The sequence below is a fragment of the Nycticebus coucang genome, chromosome 2, assembly GCF_027406575.1.
Source record: "Nycticebus coucang isolate mNycCou1 chromosome 2, mNycCou1.pri, whole genome shotgun sequence".
In the NCBI taxonomy this organism is placed as follows: Eukaryota; Metazoa; Chordata; class Mammalia; order Primates; family Lorisidae; genus Nycticebus; species Nycticebus coucang.
The window spans coordinates 167,359,230-167,381,938 of record NC_069781.1 but is presented as its reverse complement, the minus strand read 5'-3'; the positions used below and the strand labels follow the sequence as shown (position 1 = coordinate 167,381,938).

The 22,709-nt window shown below is 45.4% G+C and overlaps 5 protein-coding genes across 7 annotated transcripts in view; 2 read left to right on the top strand and 3 right to left on the bottom strand.

Moving 5' to 3' along the window:
- UTP4 (UTP4 small subunit processome component) overlaps window positions 1–9,632 on the bottom strand; it is a 40,209-nt gene extending 30,577 nt beyond the window's left edge. The window contains exons 1-4 of one of the 2 annotated variants that reach the window (XM_053604813.1): window positions 9,569–9,632; window positions 8,627–8,787; window positions 3,398–3,589; window positions 1,520–1,604 (exon numbers count right to left, since the gene is read on the bottom strand). In XM_053604813.1, the coding sequence (XP_053460788.1) occupies window positions 1,520–1,604; window positions 3,398–3,589; window positions 8,627–8,785 (436 nt within the window). In that variant the 5' untranslated portion in view covers window positions 8,786–8,787; window positions 9,569–9,632. Of the gene's footprint in view, window positions 1–1,519; window positions 1,605–3,397; window positions 3,590–8,626; window positions 8,788–9,299; window positions 9,546–9,568 lie in introns of those variants that run through there. The other variant, XM_053604823.1, reaches the window with a different exon arrangement.
- Window positions 7,594–8,105, bottom strand: LOC128596084 (mitochondrial import inner membrane translocase subunit TIM14). The gene has a single exon (XM_053605461.1). It carries the CDS (start codon window positions 8,030–8,032, stop codon window positions 7,682–7,684), a length of 351 nt encoding a protein of 116 aa, XP_053461436.1. The 5' UTR covers window positions 8,033–8,105; the 3' UTR covers window positions 7,594–7,681.
- Window positions 9,633–9,655: 23 nt separating the features above from the next.
- CHTF8 (chromosome transmission fidelity factor 8) lies at window positions 9,656–20,272 on the top strand. The gene is made up of 4 exons (XM_053605447.1): window positions 9,656–9,757; window positions 19,201–19,258; window positions 19,524–19,641; window positions 20,048–20,272. The coding sequence occupies exons 2-4, from the start codon at window positions 19,236–19,238 to the stop codon at window positions 20,270–20,272; spliced, it is 366 nt and encodes a 121-aa protein (XP_053461422.1). The 5' UTR covers window positions 9,656–9,757; window positions 19,201–19,235.
- HAS3 (hyaluronan synthase 3) overlaps window positions 9,770–22,709 on the bottom strand; it is a 36,371-nt gene continuing 23,431 nt past the window's right edge. The window contains exons 4-5 of one of the 2 annotated variants that reach the window (XR_008383009.1): window positions 17,686–17,791; window positions 9,770–11,148 (exon numbers count right to left, since the gene is read on the bottom strand). Coding sequence is in view for 1 of the 2 variants with exons in the window: in XM_053605037.1 (XP_053461012.1) it covers window positions 17,771–17,791 (21 nt within the window). In the remaining variant the exon portion in view is untranslated. Of the gene's footprint in view, window positions 11,149–15,615; window positions 17,792–22,709 lie in introns of those variants that run through there. The other variant, XM_053605037.1, reaches the window with a different exon arrangement.
- DERPC (DERPC proline and glycine rich nuclear protein) lies at window positions 20,269–22,700 on the top strand. Its single transcript, XM_053605112.1, has one exon. The coding sequence runs from the start codon at window positions 20,269–20,271 to the stop codon at window positions 21,886–21,888; it is 1,620 nt and encodes a 539-aa protein (XP_053461087.1). The 3' UTR covers window positions 21,889–22,700.

Here is a 22,709-nt window from a genome sequence, read left to right as displayed (position 1 = left end):
ACTCAAAAGATATTAAAAACATGGGCGGTGCCTGTGGCTCAGTTGGTAAGGCGCCGGCCCCATATACCGAGGGTGGCGGGTTCGGGCCCGGCCAAACTGCAACCAAAAACAGCCGGGCGTTGTGGTCCCAGCTACTTGGGAGACTGAGGCAAGAGAATCGCTTAAGCCCAGGAGTTGGAGGTTGCTGTGAGCTGTGTGAGGCCATGGCACTCTACCGAGGGCCATAAAGTGAGACTCTGTCTCTACAAAAAAAAAAAAAAAAAAGATATTAAAAACAATCTGACTAGCAAAGGATGAATGTTGTTAATGGACATAAAGAGTACACAGGGTAGTTACTATCTCCAGAAGTGAGGTAAGAAAACTAACCCACAAGCCAAATCAGGCCTGCTGTGTATTTTTTTTTTTTTTTAGAGACAAAGTCACTATGTCACCCTCGCTCAGTAGAGTGCTGTGGCATCACAGCTCACAGCAACCTCAAACTCTTGGACTTAAGTGATTCTCTTGCTTCAGCCTCCCAAGTAAATGGGACTACAGGGGCCCACCACAACGCCTGGCTATTTTGTTGTTGCAGTTGTCATTGTTGTTTTAGCTGGCCCAGGCTGGGTTTGAATCCACCAGCCTCAGTGTATGTGGCTGGTGTCCTACCCACTGAGCTACGGGCACTGCCCCTGTGTATTTTTGTATATAGTTTCACTGAACACAGCCATGCCCATTAATTTAAGTATTGTCTATGGTTGCTCTTGCATTACAGTTGTATGGCCTGCAAAGCCTAAAATAGTTACTACCTGGTCCTGTACAGAAAGGGGTTGGTGCCACTTCAGTCCATATAAAGCCCAGGTATGGGCAATTGTTTATATAGCTTCCCCTATTCAATCTGAATGCACCAGGGGATTAAGAACCATAGTTCTAATGACGAAATTTTAGGTTCATACTTTATGTATGCTTGTTAAAAATTCACAGAAATAAGTGACAGCTTACAAACTGTTTTCCACTCAAACACTAGCTTGCTTTCCTTTTTTGGATTTTTGCTTTTCTACATTATTACTTAACCAGGCAGTCACAAACATGATATACAATGGGTAATACCTGGGCTAGGCATGGCTTCTACTACATACCCTGTATTCAGATAAAATTAGCATAGAGAGGGCGGTGCCTGTGGCTCAGTGAGCAGGGTGCCGGCACCATATATTGAGGGTGGCGGGTTCAAACCCAGCCCCGGCCAAACAGCAACAAAAAAATAGCCGGGCATTGTGGCGGCGCCTGTAGTCCCAGCTACTTGGGAGGCTGAGGCAGGAGAATCGCCTAAGCCCAGGAGTTGGAGGTTGCTGTGAGCTGTGTGATGCCACGGCACTCTACCGAGGGCAATAAAGTGAAACTCTGTCTCTACAAAATAAATAAATAAAAAGAAAAAAAATTAGCATAGAGATAAAATATTACCTGGACCCATGGGAAACCCATTCCCAGAGGCACAGAAATATAACTTCTTGTTAAATACTGTCCCACCAAAAACAACTCTTACTTTTCTGCCTATCAAAATTTCTTTCAAACTGGATTTTGTCTGGAGTGATTTGAAACAGTTTCACAGTTCCATCTTCACAGCCAATCTATTAGGGAAAAAGAAATAGAAAACACAGAAGATAAACAGTAAACATTTTATAAGACTAGTAGGACTACACATGCACACACACCCAAAATACATTTCTCCCTTAAAGGTACTACTTGCCCTGAAAAGAGAAAATAGTTTGTGAGAAAAGAAAAGTACTAGTATTAACACACTGATAGTATATTCTTGGCAGCCTTCATGTCCTAGTCAGAAAACAGGCTGATATTCAGAGTTCCAATTAGTGGCCCAATTCCTGCACATGATATGAAATAGAAGCAGGATTTCACAGTATACCTCTGCTAGATATGTCCTAAATAATAGCCCTATTAACTTCATAACCTAAATGGAGGTATCTTAAGATATTATACAAATTAGTGCAAATTTAGAAAGGATCATAGACACATCAAAAAAAATTAAATCTTGACTCGGCGCCCATAACTCAGTGGTCAGGGTGCCAGCCACATGCACTGGGGCTGGTGGGTGGGAACCTGGCCTGGGCCTGCTAGACGAGGACAATGACAACAACAACAAATTGCTTGGCTTTGTGGCAGGTGCCTATAGTCCCAGATACTTGGGAGGCTGAGGCAGGAGAATTGCTTCAGCCCAAGAGTTGAGGTTGCTGTGAGCTGTGACACCATGTGGCACTCTACTCAGGGCGACATAGTGAGACTAGTGAGACTCAGTCTCCAAAAAAAAAAAAAAAAAATTAAATTAAATTTCTGAAAGCAAACAATCTAATCGAAATTGCGAAATTGTAGGGGGGAAGTTTTCAATCTATGTTCAAATAATTTTTGAAAAACACTCTGCTGAAAGCTTTTTGTTTTGTTTTGAGATAGTCTTGTTCTGTCACCAGGGCTAGAATGCCATGGCCTCAGCCTAGCTCACAGCAACCTCGAACTCCTCAGCTCAAGCAATCCTCCCGCCTCAGCCTCCACAGTAGCTGGGACTATAGGCACACTCTATCAAACCCAGCTAATTTTTCTATTTTTAGTAGAGATGGGGTCTTGTCTTGTCTTGCTCTTGCTGGTCTTGAACTCCTTTTTTTTTAATTTATTTTTTTTGAGACAGAGTCTCACTTTGTCACCCTTGGTAGAGCGCTGTGGCATTATAGCTCATAGCAACCTCAAACTCCTGGGCTCAAGCAATTCTCTTGCCTCAGACTCCCAAGTAGCTGGGACTACAGGCACCCACCACAACACCGGCTATATTTAGAGACACGAAATCTTGCTCTTGCTCAGGCTGGTATTCAACTTCTGAGCTCAGGCAATCCACACACCTCAACCTCCTAGAGTAGTAGGATTACAGGTGTGAGCCACCATGCCTGGTCTTGAACTCCTGTGCTCAAGGGATCCTCCCACCTTGGTCCCTCAGAGGGCTAAGATTATAGACATGAGCCCCTGCGCCCAGCCTGGAACAGTTTTAATATACTAATGTGCATTATGAATCTACAGAAGAGTTCAGTATGCCATATTTCTGAGATGAAATTTAGCATAGAACACAAAGCATGCCAAGCAAAATCAGTTTCCACATCTCCCAATTCCAAATAACACAGTTTGGGAAATGCTGAACTGAACTATCCCTTTCATTTCCTAAATGAATAAACAAGGTGCAAACTAGCAGCAAAAAAGATACAAGAGGACAAGGAAGTTTTAAATCTTCAGTATCAATTCCAATCTTGTAGCTGGGATTGTTAGATGTCATAATACAACCTTATTCTCCTATGAACATAGAGAAGAAAGTCTGAATGGGCACAAGAAGAATCTTAGTATGAAGTACTAATAGTTGCTTACTGACCAAAAGTTGAGAGCCACTGGGGCTGGTAGTCATGCTCCAAATAGGTCCTCCAAAGGCATCCATAGCATACTTGATGTTCAGTGCCTGTAAGTCATACTCAATAATCTCTCCATTGAGTCCAGCACTAAAGAGTCGCTGTCCTGCTCCCCAACACAGAGCTTCTGTAGCCCGAGATTCATGACCTGGGAAAAACTACAGAAACACCGTAACTCCTCAACCTACCATCAATTCATCAGCTGCCAGTACTCAGTGGTCACATGCAATATTTACTTCCCCATAAATATTAATAAATGGTATGGTACTCAGTGCTATCAAAAGATCTTATCTACTGAAATTTTCTTTTTTTGAGACAGAATATTACTCTGTGACTGGGGCTAGAATACTATGGCTTCAGCCTAGCTCACAACAAACTCAAAATTCTGGGTTCAAGTGATTCTCCTACTTCAGCCGCCTGAGTAACTGGGACTACAGGTTCCTACCACAATGCCTGGCTAATTTTTCAATTTTCAGTAGAGACAGTAGGATCTCCCTTTGCTCAGGCTGGTCACTAATTCCTGAACTCAAGTGATCCTCTCGCCTCAGCCTCCCAGAGTGCTAGGATTATAGGCATGAGCCATCGCACACAGATGGATTATTTTCTTTTTGTTTAGGTTCAAATTTTAGTTACTTTTTTTTGCTGTTTTTGTTTTTGAGACAGAGTCTCACTCTGTCGTTTGGGTTAGAGTGCCATGGCATCAGCCTAGGTCACAGCAACCTATAACTCTGGGGCTCAAGTGATCCTCCTGCCTTAGCCTCTGAAGTAGCTGGGACTATAGGCACCTGCCACCTTGGCCTCCCAGAGTACTAGGATTACAGGTATAAGCCATCACAGCCAGCCCAAATTTTAGTTATAGTTTTTATTATTTTGTTTTTTTAGGAGACAGGGTCTTGCTTTATTGCCCAGGCTGGAACCCAGTGGCATGATCATAGCTCAATGGAACTGCAAACTCCTGGGCTCAAGTGATTCTCCCTTCTCAGCCTCCCACATAGCTGAGACCACAAGCATGTGCCACCATACTTAGCGAATTTTTTTTCATTATTTTTAGAGACAGGGTCTAGCTATGTTGTACAGGTTGGTCTTGAACTCCTGGCCTCAAGCAATCCTCCTACCTCAGGCTCCTGAGTTGTTGGGATTTGCTTGGTTTTGTTTCTTTTACTAAGACTAGTTCAGTAAAACCTTTACCAGTGAATAAAGCATGTATTCTAATTCAGTTTTATGTACCCAACTGTATTTGTTGTATCCAGGTTTCTAAAACTGAATACAACTATCTTGATTGGGTGATGCTTTCATAGGTATGTGTATATATACATATATATATATGCTGAATGTTATAAGCGTATATACTTTAAATACATGTATCTTACTGTGTGTCAATTTTACATATAAAACTTTCCTAGCACTCAAAAAGTTTTCCTATCAAGGAATTTTATTTTTACACCTGCTTAACACAAAAGGTATAATGTTTCCTGTTTGAATGTGGAAAAGCTGAGATATATACGGGTTAAGTAGTTTCTCCAAATCACCATTCAACGGGATGAGGAAAATGTAGGGCTCTTTACTCTTATCCCTACTCTTTTCACCCTAACGTACTAATTCTTTTTTCTTTCTCTGAGAGGGATTAACAGAGCTGAGCAATCTTAGTTTTTTTTTTTTTTGGCCGGGGCTGGGTTTGAACCCATCACCTCTGGCATATGAGGCCAGCGCCCTACTCCTTTGAGCCACAGGCACCACCCCAGAGCTGAGCAATCTTAACTAGTAGGGAAAGAAATAGATGATTAGATCAAGTTAAAACTGCTGAGAATAAAGAAAACAGATGGAGAAAAAAGTAAGAGACACTAGATGAAGAATAGTTGACTTATTCATTCAACAAATATTAACTAAACAGTGGCTTTGTACTATGTACTTGCTAAATGGTAGGAAAACAGATATAAACATCATTGACATAGTTCCTGTTCTCATAAAATTTGAAGTTCAGCATGGAAGAAGACATTAAATAAATACAGGAATTGTATAATTGCTAGAAACGACAAACAGAAAAATCACTGGATGTAAGAGGCATGTACCAGAGCAAATTTTCTTTTCTTTTCTCTTTTTGAGACAGTCTCACTTTGTGGCCTGGGCTAAAGCCAGGGCCTCCATAGCTCACTGCAACTCAAACTCTTGGGCTCAAGCGATCCTCTTGCGTCAGCCTCCCAAATAGCTGGGAGCATGCACCACGACGCCTGGCTAATTTTTTCTATTTTTAGTAGAGACAGGGGCTCCATCTTGCTCAGGCTGGTCTTGAACTCCAGAACTTAAGCCATCTACCCACTTTGGCCTCCCAGAGTGCTAGGATTACAGGCATGAGCCACCCAGCCTGGCTCAAGTTACCTACAGAAGGTTAACTTGTTTGTGGTGGGCAATGATCTGCAATTTTAAACTTCTGTTAGTTCTTCAGACATCAGCTCAATAAGACATCCCTTTCCAGGTTTACTAAGTCCACTTCTCAGGTAAGGTATTTCTCCACAAAGGTTTTATGCCTATGCTTAACTTTATCATTAAATTTATCATACTAGGCTCGGCGCCTGTGGCTTAAACGGCTAAGGCGCCAGCCACATACACCTGAGCTGGTGGGTTTGAATCCAGCCCGGGCCTGCCAAACAACAATGATGCTGAAACCAAAAAATGGCCAGGCATTGTGGCAGGCACCTGTGGTCCCAGCTAATTGGGAGGCGAAGGCAGGAGAATCACTTGAGCCCAGGAGTTTGAGGTTGCCGTGAGCTGTGATGTCATGGTACTCTACCCAGGGTGACAGCTTGAGGTTCTGTCTCAAAAAAAAAAAAAAAAAAATTATCATACTGGTTAGAAACTGTATACTTACTTATCTTTCTCCCACTGGTGTCTGGGCTTCATGAAGGTAGGGCCTCTGACATTTGTCTCAATACTCAAATTTTCCACTAGTAATTTAAACATTTACAGAATGCCTAAATTCTAGGCATTTATCCATCTATGTATTTATATCATAGTGCATAGCACATATAAGGCATGCAATACATGTGAATTGAATTAGATGTTACAACTGAAGAAAATCAGTTAATCAGTACCCTTTGAGTGGTACCTAACCACCTTCTATGTACACCAAAAGAATATTTTACCAAATTTTAAATCATGCCACCAGGTTCTGAAAATAAGTGGTACCTAACAGCCTTCCATGTACACCCAAAGGATATTTTATCAAATTTAAAAATCTCCCTTCCTCCTAAACACAGGCATGAAAGTCTACACTCTCTCAGACAGATGCACTCAGGAATCAATCTTTCTGCCCTCATATCACCAAAGTTTCCAATATTAAAATGTTTCATGGTTCGGTACCTGTGGCTCAAGCGGCTAAGGTGCTAGCCACATAGACCTGAGTTGGCAGGTTCAAATCCAGCCCGGGCCCACAATGACAGCTGCAACCGAGAAAAAAAAAAAAAAAAAAGCCAGTTGTTGTGGCAGGCACTTGTAGTTCCAGCTACTTGGGAGGCAGAGGCAGAAGTGCTTGAGCCCAGAAGTTGCAGGTTGCTGAGTTGTGATGCCATGGCACTCTACCCAGGGTCACAGCTTGAGGCTCTTGTCTCGTTAAAAAAAAAAAAAATTCCTGGGGGCTGGGCACAGTGGCTCAAGCCTGCAGTCCCAGCACTTGGAAGTGCCAAGGCAGGTGGATTGCCTGAGCTCATGAGTTCGAGACCAGCCTGAGCTAGAGCAAGACGCTGTCTCTAAAAAATAGCCAGGCATTGTGGCAGGAGCCTGTAATCCCAGCTACTTGGGAGGCTGAGGCAAGAGGATGGCCAAACTCTGAACCCAAGAGTTTGAGGTTGATGTGAGCTAAGATACCACAGCACTCTACCAAGGGTGACCAAGTGAGACTGTCTCAAAAAAAAAGTTTTATTTCAGGCGGGGCATGGTGGCTCACGCCTATAATCCTAGCACTCTGAGAGGCTGAGGTGGGTGGATTGTTTGAGCTTACTGGTTCTCAAGTGAGACCCCATCTCTACTAAAAATAGAAAAACTGAGGCAAGAGGATTGCTTGAGCCCAAGCGTTGTTGGTTGCTGTGAGCTATGATGCCACTCTACCCAAAGCAACAGCTTGAGACTCTATCTTTTTTTTTTTTTTAGTTTATGCCAAGTCATTTTCAAAACTGAACCTCTGAGGCATTTTATTATAAAAAGTTGGCACTCACATACATAACTAATATGAACTTAAAATTCATTATAAGTTTACTTCATTTTTTAGCTTGACCTTCTAGTAAATCTTTAGCTTCATTGATTTTGGCTGCTATATAAGGAGATCCTCCTTTGTCTGGGTGATTTAAGAGCATAATTCGTCGATGAGCATCTCTTATTTTCCCTTTATTGGCAGTAGGGCTTACACCTAGTATTAATGCTGCTTCCCGTTTTGTCATTTTGGGTTCAAACCCACCTCTGTAATAGCCACCACTAAAGGCAGATTTTGGCAGACTCTGAAAAACTTGTTTTACTTGAGGCTCCATATGCTTCATGGCTTGCAAAACATAACGACCTGCAAATCCTGCAGCAGCAATGGTTAGTCCAACTGCTACCACTGTACTGGCCATGGCTCCGGCTCAGCTCCCCCGCCTCCACCGGGAGCGCAGATCATCCCAGCCAAAAGGCCGCGGCCATGAACTGCGCGCGGAGACTCTATCTTAATAAAATAAAATAAGTAAGTTCCATCATGTTTTCCTGAATTGACAATGAAGTGGATACTGCTACTCCTAACAGGAAATGCCACCCTATCAAAGCTACAAAGGTGCTGACACTGATAACATGTACAGCAATGGCCTTGCCAATTTCCCTTCTTGTTGTGGCGCGAAGATTCAGCAAATTGGCTGGGCACTGTGGCTCTCGCCTGTAATCCTAGCATTCTGGGAGGCTGGAGTGGGTGGACTGCTTCAGCCTGAAGTTTGAGGCCAACCTGAGCAAAAGTGAGACCCCATCTATACTAAAAATAGAAAAACTGAGGCAAGAGGATCATTTGAGCCCAAGCATTGGAGGTTGCTGTGAGCTATGATGCAACAGAACTCTACCAAAGGTGTCAAGGTGAGATTGTCTCAAAAAAAAAAAAAAAAAAGACATACAAATTTTTGTAGAACTGAATTTAAGAAGACATTAACATCAGAAACAGCACAACAGGCTCCCAAAAGACTTACTTTCTCCTGAAAGTAGTTTGCTGACAAGTTATAAATCTCCACAGTCCCATCTGATCGTGATACAGCCAATCTGTTTGACTGGTTATTGTAAGCCACACAACGGATCCCTGATGGAACATAATTAAAGAAACGTACTCGATGGACCTTAAATTCACCCATTCCTAGGAGGGGAAAAGAATTACTGTTAAACGTTATAAGTATGTCAAAGGCAGTATTCATTTCCTCATCACTGCTGCTCTGGATGGAAAGCTCCAACTATTACCGCACTGAAGTTCATTTCTAAATAATATTGCATCATACAAAAATCTATCAATCTCCAGAAGCTCAGGATGGTTTGAACAGTAAAGAACCTTGAGCAAAAAAATCAGAAAGGGTTCTCCAAAGCTCAAGAATTCCAATCTCAGGGAGCCTAGGAATCTGCATTTTAAGCAAGCACCTCTCCCCACCTCTATTGCATGCTAAGTGTGCAAATCTCAGACTTAAACTAAGGTAGTTGACAGCAGGGCTGATGTCGAACCTGCTGAAGAACCGAACTCCGCTAGAGAAGGAAGCAAGACTTGGTGGCTTACTCTGGCTGCCTCGTCTGTCAACCCACTCTCCGTCCCGCCCCCACCCGCAAACACATACTGCGCCAGGGTAGGGACAGAATGAGGTTCACTCTGCTCTCCACTACCTTCAAATTAGGAACCCGTGGGCTTTCGGTCCAGTCCGGTCCGGCCCGGCCTGACCCTGCCCGACGCTGCCCGACTGAGCGGACATCTAAAGCGCACTCAAAGTCTTAGCCGCCCGTTCCCTCTCCTGGGACCAGCCGCCACCCGGCCTGGAGACAGGAGGATGTACGAGCTCCGCGAGGCGCCTTGGGCGGTCCGCACCCTTTCAATCTGCCCTCTCTCACACACGCTTCCCACCCCTTCCTCGATTCAGCCGCGGCCCCGCACTCGCCTCTCCCGTCGCCAACCTCTCTCCGCCCTAGCTGCACGTGCGCGCGCGCTCTCAGGCTCTGCTCCGGAAGTGCTCCTGGCGTAAGGCCGGAAGTGCGCAGGCAGTGCTCGCGGCGGCGGCGACGGCGGCGGGAGGTTCGGTTGTCGCCCGTTGGCCGCGCGGCGCCGCGTTCGGCGGCCGCCATTGCAGGTCAGGCCGCGGGCGGGGAGCACGGGAGGCCGCGGGGAGCGAGGACCGAGCTGGGGATGGGGGCGAGGGCGCGAGAGAGCGGGAAGCTAGGGAGCTGGGGCCGGGCGGGGCGCGCGGCTGGGAGAGAAGAATGGCGAGCCGAGGGGTGGGGAGCGACAAGGCGGGGGAGGGGCAGCCGGGAAGGGAGAGACTGGAGATAGAGCTGCGCAGAGATGGGGGCGAACCCAGAGAGGGTCCCTGGGCTGGGAGGGCTGGGAATTGTGGGGGAAGGGAGCGCGGTGGGGACGGAAGGTGGAGGGAAGGAACGGAGCGAGCGGGGCGGAGCTGGAGAAGGGCGGAAAGTGTGGCCGAGCTCGGCCGGAGGACGGAGAAGGGGGCGGCGCGGGCCGGACCTCGAGGTATGTGTGGGAAGGGGCTCTTCCCAGGATTGGGAGGGAGCCCAGCCCGCGAAACTTGCGGGAGCGGAGTAGAATCTAGAACCAAGGAAGTAGCGGGAATAGCAGAAAGGGACTTCAATAGGTGTAGGAGGGGGTAGGACTGCGAGGGTTGTTTCAGAGGACGTTTTAAATCAAGGGGGGGAAGGCTTCTGGGTGAGGTTAATTTGGAGGGTGATAAGGGAGTGATTCCAGGTTTTGCGAGCAGAGTAATGCCGAGAGTGAGTAGGGTGGGATCCTGGAGGAGCTAAGTACTTAAGATCTGGGAACAATTTAGAGAATAAGGGTGGTAAAGAAAGGTTTAAAGAGTAATCTTCGGGAAGAGGGTGAACGGTTTAGAAGATCACTCGGTAGGGGGTGTGGAGGAAGGCAGTTTAAAGAATAGTTTCCTTGGGAGGTTGAGAAGGGGTTAAACAGTTTGTAATCCGGAGGGGGCTGGAGAAAAGCGGGGCAGAGGATCGAGTAGTCCCAGAAAGTGGGCGGAACTGGAAGTAGGAAGTGTTTGTAACTCTAGCTGAAAGGGGGGAGGGAGCTAAGGGAGAGGGTGGAGAAGATGGGGCAGGTGGGAGGGAGAATTCCTTGTCGAGGGAGAACCCCAAGTTGGGCTAGAAAGGAAGGGGTTTGGGGGAAGATCGATGGCGATAGCATCAAGAGGAGGAAAGGTTTAGATGGGACTGCAGAGTAGCCGAAGACGGAGAAAACTGCAGTAACTCAGATCGACTGAAGCCATCTTTTCACCCATTGTCTACAAATAACCAGTAATTGATTCCCTGGACGTGAGAATCCTAAATGTGATTGGAAGTACCACGTGTATGCATAGCATCCACATACGTTTTTGAACACACTTCATTAACGAAAAGTTGGAAGCATTCAGTTCCACTTACTCTCCATAAGCCCCTTTTTGGAGGGGAGCAAGCTTCTCATTTAGAACAGGATTTTAGACTTGGTGACATAAACCTGTGAAGAGACAAGAACCCCTTTGAAATTATGACCATCCCCTTCAGTCACAAAACCACAATAACACTGCAAATAAAAATACAATCTGTATTCAGTTGCATATAAAATGCTCTGAGTTTATTTGGTGGAAAGGCACATAGAGAAATAGTTATCATATTTAGAGAAATGACCTTGGAGAATTTAATCCCTGAAGCAGTTTGGTGGACTCTGACTGCCATGTTTGAATTCTCCCATTACGTAAACTTGATTTTATTATGATGATTTGCTGCTTTTATAAGACGTCTTAGTCCACTATAAGCATTAAAATAATACAGTAGTATTAAGACTTGTGTTGGAAGTATACTAAGAAAATGCCATATTTCTCTGGGAAATCAGCTTGAAGGCTTAGTATGTGTTAGATAAGTTTTACCTTCATTACCTCATTCTTAGAACCTTTTGAGATCTTTTTATGCCTAACTTATTGGTAGGAAAACAAACTTAAAGAGGTCACACATAGGATAAGTGGCAGAATCACAGAATCCAGGTCTGACATGTGAGTTGTTCACTGTATTCCTAAACAAGATACAGACCCTGGGACCAAATGAAAGCTCAATAAATACCAACTCTTGGCCTAGAAATTCGCAGATGTATTTTGTGTCGTGTTTAATTTTTAAAAATAAAAAATTTTTATGCTTTAATGTGGTTATGTAATAATCACCCCAATATAAGAATAATGAACTTTAAAAATCAGCTATTGGGGAACTACAGCCTTGATTTCTTTAAAAAAGGAAAAATACAAAGTGAATGGAAAGGTTTTAATGAAAACAATTTATAAAAATTGTTTAGCTTTATTAAAATTTAGTTATTTGTAATGAGGTTAAACCATTAACAAAGCTCTTTGTATTGTTACAAGCTACATGTTCAGTTCAGTTGGATACATACACTTCTGCCACTTTGTTTTTTGAGGGCACTTATTGTGAGGATCATTGCTCACTCTTCTCAGTAGGATGAGTAATCTTTTAGCAACTTAATATTTAACAATTCAGAGACCTTTGGTTAAGAGAATTAAATTTTGTCAAAGATTAAAATGAACCTATGACAAACAACATCTATTCTCTTGGCTTATTTTTCCTTGCACCTACGGAGCAAAGTTTTAAGATAAATTTGTGAGTTCTGGTAGTGCCATTGAGACTTCTGAAAGTTTTTAAAATCTCAGTATCATCAATTGGATGTGATAAAAAGCAAGCTTTTTGTTTGTTTTTAACTGCCTACCACACATCTAATAGCTACTTTGGTGGCAAGTTACAAGATCCCAATAGATTAGATTACTTATGTGTTATTTTGTAAGAGAGAATGTAAGAATGAGGATAATACTTGTAAAGCACAGAGAAGTTCTTACACAGAAATGCTCTATGTGAGGGGGTTGTGTAAGAGAACTACAAGAGGGGCCGCATTGTGGATGGATTAGGGTTCACAGCTGTACCACTTACTGGTGTGACCATTTAACTTTTAACCTCTAAGCCTGTTCCTCATCTATAAAACGAGAATGAGAAGACCATACCTACGTCATAGGATGGTTTTCAGGATAAAGTGAGAGAATCCAGATAAATGTTCAAATAACGTTAGCTGTGTGAGAAATATAAGGCTCTGCCTGGACTTAAGAAATCAGATGGTACTTTGATTTGTCACACCCTGTATAATAATTTTAATAGTTACTAACTTGAAAGTAGAAGCCAAGTGACAGTTAAATAAGCTATATATCCCAGACTGGTCTGATTCCAGCCAACGTTTTTTGGTTTTGGTTAGGGTTTCCATTGTAGGTCTGGATTGGTTCTTTGCACACTGGTTCTTTTACTGCTCTGTGGTTTATTTGGGGACATTTAAATCATTTGTACCACTGTCCTGAGAAGCAGTAGTGTTTTGACTTTACCTGGGTCTTCCAAATCAATCCCAGATCTTAATACTGGGGATGATTTGGGGCAAGCGTAGATAAATAACATTTCTAGAAAATTAGAGGCCCCCTAAAAGGCATTTTTTTTTCCTTTAGGGAAAAAAGGGCGTTAAAATGTATGAAGTGCCTTAAAGTTTACAGAATTCAAGTCATTTGACTAATTACAGAATAGATATATTATTTAGTTTATTTAGCTGTGTGAAGGCCCAGAAGGGTGGAATTAAAAACTTTTCCCCCATCTCTTAGAAGATTGGAGGCAGGGGACATAATTTATTGAAGGGGAAATTTTGGTTTTCTTACACTTTCCCATGCCTCCAAGGCTGCACAAAGTTGTGACCTGTGAAACTGGTACCAGTCTGAAATAATGAATTTAACCCTTTGGAAAAGCTACATCACAGAAGTTTCTTCCTAGCTTTACAGTTACATTGTCAACCTGGAATTACTGTTCCTAACTAAAGACATGATAGCTTAGTTAGTTCCTAGCCAAATTTGGATTGTGCTCAGTTTTTTGTTTGTTTTTTAGGCAGAGTCTTACTCTGTTGTCCAGGATAGAATGCGGTGGCGCCATCCTAGCTTGCAGCAACCTTAAACTCCAGGGCTGAATCTGGGACTGCAAGGGTGCACTGCTACTCCTGGCTTGAACTCGGTTCTTAAGAGAGTTGCTGGGGTCAGGTGCGGTGGCTCATGCCTACGGTCCTAGCACTCTGTAAAGGCTGGGATTGAGCGCAGGAGTTTGAGACCAGCCTGAGCAAGAGGAGACCCTATCTCTATTAAAAATAGAAAAATTAGCCCTGCATATAGTGGGCACCTGTAGACCCAGCTACTCAGGAGGCTGAGGCAGGAGGATCTCTTGAACCCAGGAATTTGAAGTTGCTGAGAGCTAGGCTGATGACACAGCACTCTAGCCTGGGCAACAGAGTGAGGCTCTCTCAAAAACGATGATTTGCTGGGAGAGCTCTTCGAAGTGTACTTGGTGATTTGATGTATAGTGTATATATCAAATTGTGTCTTCAAATGTTGCTCTTGATAGAGCTGCAACTTGTAAAGCTAAATGTTAGAACAAAAAACTAGAATTTGCTCTAGCAGTCCGGTAGTGTTGGAATGAGTTGAGACTGAAGACTTAGAAATCTTTTCATAAAACAGACCTTTCATTGTAATGCTATTATTTGTTATGACTTGTGCTATACTTCTTTCCCACCTATGTGTTTTTCTACTCGTTATGCCTGCTCTCAAGGGGAGGGACAGATTGGGCTGCATGTTTTCATATGCTTTTTTTTTTTTGTTTTTTGTAGAGACAGAGTCTCACTTTATGGCCCTCGGTAGAGTGCCGTGGCCTCACACAGCTCACAGCAACCTCCAACTCCTGGGCTTAAGCAATTCTCATGCCTCAGCCTCCCGAGTAGCTGGGACTACAGGCGCCCGCCACAACACCCGGCTATTTTTTTGTTGCAGTTTGGCCGGGGCCGGGTTTGAACCGGTCACCCTCGGTATATGGGGCCGGCGCCTTACCGACTGAGCCACAGGTGCCGCCCTTTTTTTTTTTTTTCCTGAGACGGAGTCTTACCATGTCACCCTTGGCAGAGTGCTGTGGCGTCACAGCTCACAACAACTTCAAACTCCTGGGCTCAAGTGATTCTCTTGCCTCAGCCTCCCAAGCAGCTGGGACCACAGGCCCCTGGCCATTTTTTTTGTTGTTGTTGCAGTTGTCATTGTTGTCCAGCTTGCCCAGGCCAGATTCAAACCCGCCAACCTGGGTGTGTGTGGCCAGCGCCCTACCCACTGAGCTATGGGTGCTGCCCTTCATATGCTTTTTAATCAACTCCACTCTCCTATCACTTCCATCAGGTTTGTCTCAGGGAAGCACCCAAGTGTGACTGCATACCCTGGCTCTACGAGCAGTTGCTTAGAATGGAACTTCCAAGGAGCAAGAAAAGGAATAATAGAATTCAGGTGTTACAGGATATTTTAAGGTGCTAAAGTAGAATTTGTTTTGAGACACGGTCTTGCTGTGTTGCCCAGACTAAAGTGCAGTGGTGTGATCTTAGCACACTGTGACCTCAAACTCCTGGCTTAAGTGATCTCCTGCCTGAGCCTCCCAAGTAGCTGGGACTCCAGGCATGCACCACCACACCTGGCTAATTTTCCTTATTTTTATGTAGAGATGGGCCTTACTGTGTTACCGAGGCTGGTCTTAAACTCCTATAATTACATGGATGAGGCACCACCCCTGGCCTAAAGAATTTTTAAATAGGGCGGCGCCTGTGGCTCAGTGAGTAGGGCGCCGGCCCCATATGCCGAGGGTGGCGGGTTCAAGCCCAGCCCTGGCCAAACTGCAACAAAAAAATAGCCGGGCGTTGTGGCGGGCGCCTGTAGTCCCAGCTGCTGGGGAGGCTGAGGCAAGAGAATCGCGTAAGCCCAAGAGTTAGAGGTTGCTGTGAGCCGTGTGACGCCACGGCACTCTACCTGAGGGCAGTACAGTGAGACTCTGTCTCTACAAAAAAAAAAAAAAAAGAATTTTTAAATTCACAAAGGGATGCCTTTCCTTACATTTCTTACTACCATAGTAAATACACCCTTGTGTACATAAATTACAAAAATGTAGCCAGAGCCAGATTAGACTATGAGTTCCTATGAGCTAGACTCGTAGACACTGGGCTTGAACTTCACTTGTATATACATTTGTAGCATCCCAAAAGGTCTAGCATAAGACAAGTTTTTACCAGCCTGACTGGGTATAGAATAGGTTAGTGGGGCCGTGGGCCACAGAATTCTTATTTTCAGGAGCTTGACTAGGTATCTGCCAGTATTAACAGGCAGGCAGGGTCTCCTGCATTCTCTGTAAAGGTGGATGTGCTCATTTGACACCAGGGGTTGGTATGCAAGTGCAGCTGCTTTGTCCTGGCAACCAAACATGTTTTCCTTTGCCCACTTAGGAACCAGAAATTCCTATTCCAATAGGAGACTGTCCAAGAAATGAGAAATACTCTGAAAATATTTCTGCATCCTCTTTTCCTGAACAGTCCATACTCAAGCATGTGGTCAAGGAGCTTAAAGTTTGATGTTGGTTGTCAGCAAATAGGTTTTATCTCCTTTCTGCCCTCATCTTCCTAAAACATGTTGTGTACCTATGTGAACACCTTATTGCTTTTATAAAGCCACCTATATTTTCCTGTAACTTGGATTCATTAGAAAAATAAACTGCATAATCAGTCAAGAATTTGCAAGAGCTCCATCCATGTGTATTGTTTTTGATTTATGGCTAAAATATACCTACCATTCTCTTAATTATGGTCAAAATTATGGTGAAATGCTGATTTGCTTATCAAACCCTCTAAAAAATTAGCTCTTCATCTCAGTAGAACTTAGAGTCTGTTTTTTGTTTGTTTTTTTGAGAAAGAGTCTCATCCTGGGTAGAGTGTTGTGTCAGTAGCTCACGGCAACCTCAAACTCTTGGGTCCAAGAGATCCTCTTGCCTCAGCCTCCTGAGGAGCTGGCTGGCTTATTTTTCTATTTTTAGTAGAGAATGGATTTTGCTTTTTCAGGTTGGTCTCCAACTCCTGAGCTCAGGTGATCCACCCACCTTGGCCTCCTAGAGTGCTAGGATTACAGGAGTGAGCCACCATGCCTGGCCCTAGAACATAGAGTCTTTAAGGCAATTTTCTGTATGTTATGTCTTCATGATAGTTTACTAAGTCATACTCCATGTGTGAGTCCCATAGTCATTAAGTAATTGATGTGTGAGCCATGTCTTAAGAATACCACTCTTGGGCAGTGCCTGTGGCTCAGTCGATAAGGTGCCAGCCCCATATACTGAGGCTGGTGGGTTCAAACCCAGCCCCGGCCAAACTGCAACCAAAAAATAGCCGGGCGTTGTGGCGGGCGCCTGTAGTCCCAGCTGCTCGGGAGGCTGAGGCTCGCTTAAGCCCAGGAGTTGGAGGTTGCTGTGAGCTGTGTGAGGCCACGGCACTCTACAGAGGGCCATAAAGTTTGTCTCTACAAAAAAAAAAAAAAAAAAAGAATACCACTCTTACAGGCAGGAACCTAAATTAAGACCCTCTGATTTTAAGACCCTTCCTTCTTCAAGAAAGATTTTTAAAGTGTTTTTGGCTGGGCACGGTGGCTCACACCTGAAATCCCAGCACTTGGGAGGCCCAGGTGGGTAGATTGCCTGAGCTCACAGGTTTGAGACCAGCCTGAACAAGAGCATGACCCCAACTCTAAAAAATAGCCGGGCATTGTGGCGGGCTTTTGTAGTCCCAGTTACTTCAGGAGGTTGAGGCAAGAGAATCACTCGAGCTCAAGAGTTGGAGGTTGCTGTGAGCTATGACGCCATGGCAGTCTACAGAGGGTGACAGAGTGAGACTGTCTCAATAAAGTGAGATGATCTAGGTTCCTATCCTGGCTGTACCATATATGCATACTGGCTATGTGTGTACCACATACATGTGGATGACTTAATCTGTGTGTGCCTCAGTAGCATCATCTGCAAAATAGGGATAAGTACCTGTATCATAAAGTTGTTATGTTGGTGGAATGAGATAGCACCAGTATATATGCACAGCATCCAGTTCATGGTAAAAATTCAAAACATGTTAGCTGCTACTTACATTTGAATTTGAAGGCCAGTAAGTTGACCAATTTCCCAATGTGTGTTTGGTGCTCTAGAAGTAGAAGTTCTGCCATACTATAAGGCTACTGGCAATGTACTTTTCCCTGGAGATCCAAAACATATTAATTAAGAAATCTATTTAATGTTTTAATCAAGTGTTTACTAAGCTTGAGCACAATTATACATAATTAACTTTCCGTACTATAGTTGGTAAACACTGCAATAATAACCTTCCACTTAACTCCACACATACATTGGAAAGACTTAGTCAGAAGCTATAGTTTTGGACTGCCATCCTGTAAGCGCCCCTAAATCTGTCCTTCCCAGGAAGACACAAGTATAAGGGAAGCCACTTGTCTTGAGGCAAAATGTCCCACTCTAGTCCATTCATGTAAAATACTCCAACCTGCCACTAGGTGGTGGCGTTGCATCAAGTGAAAGTACAGGTGTATACATGTTGGGGCGTTTCCTTATTGAAGTGAAAGTTGGTCAGAGCTTTTAATGAGAGACGCATCAGAAATCAGCTTACTATTATTAAAGTTGTCTCGAGGACTTTTCTAGTTCTCAGGCTCTAATTTTGTTTTGTTTTTTGAGACAGAGTCTCACTATGTTGCCTTTGGTAGAGTGCTATAGTATCACAGCTCACAGCAACCTCAACTCTTGGGCTTAAGGTATTCTCTTGCCTCAGCCTCCCAAGTAGCTGGGACTATAGGCACCCCTCACAATGCCTGGCTATTTTTTTTCGTATTGTTGTCGTTGTTTAGCAGGCCCTGGCAAACCCACCAGCCCCGATTCATGTGGCCAGTGCCCTACCCACTGAGCTACAGGCACCAAGCCTCAGGCTTTAATTTTGGTTAAAAGGGAGACCCTTTAGCTCGGTGCCTATAGCTCAAGCGGCTAAGGCGCCAGCCACATACACCTGAGCTGGCAGGTTCGAATCCAGCCTGGGCCCGACAAACAACAGTCATGGCTGCAACCAAAAAGTAGCCAGGAGTTGTGGCAGGCGCCTGTAGTCCCAGCTACTTGGGAGGTGAAGGCAGAAACGCTCTTGAGCCCAGGAGTTGGAGGGTGCCACAGTTGGAACTGTGATGCCACGGCACTCTACCCAGGGCGACAACTTGAGGCTCTGTCTCAAAAAAAAAAAAAAAAAAAAAAGTTTTTTATACATACCCAGTACAGAAAATAGAATATCCTTGAGAAAGGCCAGTTACCAGAGTGGTCAAGAGTATGGCCTCTGCAGTGTGTCTTGGGTTCCTATCCTCTTTGACTTAGCAGCTGTCGTGACTTTGAACACAATGATACCTGTGACTTTTCTATGCTACAGTCCATCTTCAGCAACTAGCTACGATGATACTGAGCAGCCTTATATGTACAATATCAATAAAAGAAAACTTCCATTCTTATTAAGAAGAATAAAATGTGTTGAAAGCACTGAGAAAAGTACCCAGCACCCAGGAAGTGATAAATGTTAGTTATCATGATTATCCTAAATCTTTTTTTTTTTTCTCTGCAGCTTATTTTCAGTTGCTTTTTAAAGACAGAACGCTCATGGTGCAAATTGTTATTTCTAGGTGAGTACATTTTGAGATTTTTTTAAATTTAGCTTGAAATAATCAGGGGTATATGGGTTTGACATTTTCATTGAAGAATCAGGGTCCTCAGGTGCATCTTGCACAAATCCTTGCATTTGACTTCTAGTTCAATGCTTAGCACTGCCCAGTTTCCCAAGAACCTATGTTGAACACAGAGTTTCTTTGGGGCTTTGAATGGTGGTGTAGGACACTACTTATCCTTCACCCCTCAAAAATATTGTAACCGCCAGCCCTTTGCTTGCAGTGCGGGGGCTGGAGGCCTGGCAGAATGGGTGCTGATGGAGCTACAGGGGGAGATCGAGGCTCGCTACAGCACTGGATTAGCTGGAAACCTCCTGGGAGACCTACATTACACCACTGAGGTGAGGGGGCTTTTCTTTCCCTGCCTAATGCCTCAAGAAAGCAAGCTACACACCAAGGTGGTGCTCCCAGGAACCAGAGTGAGGACTGCCCTCAGGTTTGTTATTCAAGGTCTAGCTAATCTGTGAAGCTATCTGCTTGTTCTCCCCCAGCCTCTGCAACAACAGGGAAATTTGGGCTTTGGGGAATCTGGAAAGGTCACATTTGTGAAAGTGGAAATTCTCTTACACAGGGCTAGAAAGAGTAAAAAGGACAGATGGGTCGATTATCCAATGTGGCTCCTCAAAAAGGTTGGAGCAGACCAGGAAGTGAAGGTGTTAGACTGCCTGCCAAGAGCAGCTTTATAAGGCACCTGAGTGTTACGGCCCTGCCCTGAACCTGAGGCATCTCCTTCTTGTTCTGCCAAAGGGAATCCCTGTGCTGATTGTGGGGCATCATATCCTGTATGGGAAAATCATCCACCTGGAGAAACCTTTTGCAGTCCTTGTCAAACATTCTCCTGGGGAGCAGGACTGTGATGACCTTGACCGCGAGACTGGCACCCAGTACCTGGTGACAGCACTCATCAAAAACAAGATCCTTTTCAAAACCCGCCCCAAGCCCATTATCACCAACGTCCCCAAGAAAGTATGAAAGAACCCCGGATTTTTCCTCGAGAGAGGCCTACTCCTTGGACTCGTGCTCCACTGCCACCTCGAGGACGGCTCGACAGCTCCCTGGGACCACAGGGAGGTCCTGTTCTGAATACAGGCCACCCATTGGGTATGAACGCGGATCCCTTTCTCATGGCAGCCGGTTCTCTTGGTGGAAATCTGGCCCCATTTCCAAGGAACCCATCTCCTTTTCCAGCTTCATCAGGCTCATTGGCTTCAAATCCAGCACCTTTCCCTACTGGTGCTCATGACCCATGCATGGCTTCTTTTCCAAGAGGGATGAATCCCACTGGCACGGGCGCAGTTTCTTTCCCAAGGCCCAGTGGCCTTTTAGGTCCTGGCCCAGGCCCAACTCTAAACCCTAGAACAGGGGCTCTTCCAGGCCCAGGGCCTTTGTCTAACCCCAGGTTAGGTCTCCCAGGACCTGGTCCTACGCCCAATCCGAGGGCAGGTGGTCTCCTGGGAGCAGGTCCTGACCCCAGAAGTGGTGGCCCCATGGGCCCTGGATCTGGACCCAACTTGAGAACAGGTGTCCTGTTGCCTTCTGGGAATGGCCCTCCCAATCCTAGGCCAGTTGGCCTGGGCCCTGGACCAAGTCCCAATCTGAGATCAGGCTTTTTAGGTACAAACCCTGCCCCTAGGTCAGGTATGTTTCCAGGCCCAGGCCTTGGTCCCAACCCAAGACCAAGTGGCCTGGGTACAGGTTTTGGGCCCAACCCAAGGGCAGGTGGCCTGGGCCCAGGCCCTAATCTGGATGCCAGAGCAGGTGGCCTCTTGGGCCCAGGATCTAGTCTTACCTTAAGAATGGCTGCTCCTCAAGGCCTAGATCTTGCCCCCATTCTAAGAGCAGCAGGCCTTTTAGGAGCAAACTCAGCTTCTTTCTCACAGGCTTCTGGAAACATGGGTACAAGCCCATCTTCCATGGCAAGAGTACCTGGTCCCATAGGCCCAACCTCGGGTCCAGGGTCTCGGGGAATTGGCCTTCCAGGGCCAAATCCATCTCCCATGTCAAGGGCTCCTGGCCCTATAGGCCCTAATTCAGCTCATTTCTCAAGGCCAGGTGGCCCCATGGGGATAAATGCCAGTCCCTTTCCAAGGGGGGCAGGTTCAGGGGGACTGAACCCAGCTGCCTTCTCTCAGTCTTCTGGCACATTGGCTTCAAACCCAGCTACCTTCCAAAGGTCTGCTGGCCTCCAGGGCTCAAGTCCAGCTGTTTTCCCAAGAGTTTCTGGGCCACTAGGCCCCAACCCAGCTAACTTCCCAAGGGCCACTGGTCTGCAGGGTCCAAGTCCAGCTACTTTCCCAAGGTCTACTGGCCCAGTAGGCCCTGGTCAAGTTGCTTTCCCCAGGTCAGCTGCTGGGCACCTGGGCTCTTCTCCAGTAGGCCCTATGGGTATCAACCCAGCTTCTTTTGCAAGGCCAACTGGGACCCTGGGTCTAAACACACCTTCCTTTCCAAGGATGAATGGCCCTGCAGGCAAGAGTTTGGTCCCATTTCCTAGAGTGGGGACCCTCCCTGGCACAAACCCAGCTGCTTTCCCCAGACCAGGAGGTCCAATGGCTACAATGTACCCAAATGGAATGTTACCCCCTTAAACACCATTCTCCCTCCAGGACTACCTTGGTTTCCCAGCACTGTGGTTCTGGGCAGGGACTGTCCATTAGGTAAAAGGGTAGTACAGAGCTACAGTCTGAAGAACATAGCTGGGGCTCAAGTTCAAATGAGCCAGCTTTTCTGCTTTTTTCTTGACTGAAGGTGAAATGTTACTTGTGGGACATGGACTACGGCAGGTGGGAATAATCCTGGCCTTGAGAGAAAGGATCTCCAGCATTCCAGAAGCCTGCTGTGCTTTTGTCCCACAGCTTTCTGCCCTTCACTAGTTTCTTGAATTGTACTTGTGGACTTTTCCTCAGGGATACATTGGCCTGCAGGTCCCAATTCATACGTAGTCCCCTGCTCAGCACTGGAGAATCAGCTCACTGCTCTCTAGAAATGTTGCATTGGTGAATGGACCATGCTTCAGTAGCTCTGACCTGGGCAGCTTGGACCTGGTCATCCTTTGTTGCCATACCTTTCCCCAGGGGCCTACACATAGAACAGGGAGGTGGACAAACATGTCAAAGACCCACCAAATGCAATCTCTGCCTAACTGGGCCCACGGCTCCCTTCTCCTGGGACTTAAAAGATGGCCAGATTTAAGGCTTCTCTACTCATCCAACTCCCTCACCACTGGTACTCCCAATCAAAGAACCTCAAAGTTAAAATGTGGATGGGAATATGGGGGGGCTGGGGTGGGGGAATGAAGGGAAGTAATCACTGTGCTTTGTTCAGCCTGACGTAAAAGGATGGTGTTTTTCCTGCATTGTATCTTTTCTTACTGTTTCTTTAATAAATGGGATGAGAGGGCTGCTCCTGT

What these genes read in the sequence shown, in the direction of transcription:
- CHTF8 (XM_053605447.1), top strand. Translation starts at nt 19,236, where the DNA reads ATGGTGCAAATTGTTATTTCTAG. An exon ending in GTGCAAATTGTTATTTCTAG is followed by an intron (nt 19,259 to 19,523) that starts GTGAGTACATTT and finishes CTTTGCTTGCAG; the next exon opens with TGCGGGGGCTGGAGGCCTGG. An exon ending in ACCTACATTACACCACTGAG is followed by an intron (nt 19,642 to 20,047) that starts GTGAGGGGGCTT and finishes GTTCTGCCAAAG; the next exon opens with GGAATCCCTGTGCTGATTGT.
- DERPC (XM_053605112.1), top strand. Translation starts at nt 20,269, where the DNA reads ATGAAAGAACCCCGGATTTTTCCTCGAGAGAGGCCTACTCCTTGGACT.
- LOC128596084 (XM_053605461.1), bottom strand. Translation starts at nt 8,032, where the DNA reads ATGGCCAGTACAGTGGTAGCAGTTGGACTAACCATTGCTGCTGCAGGA.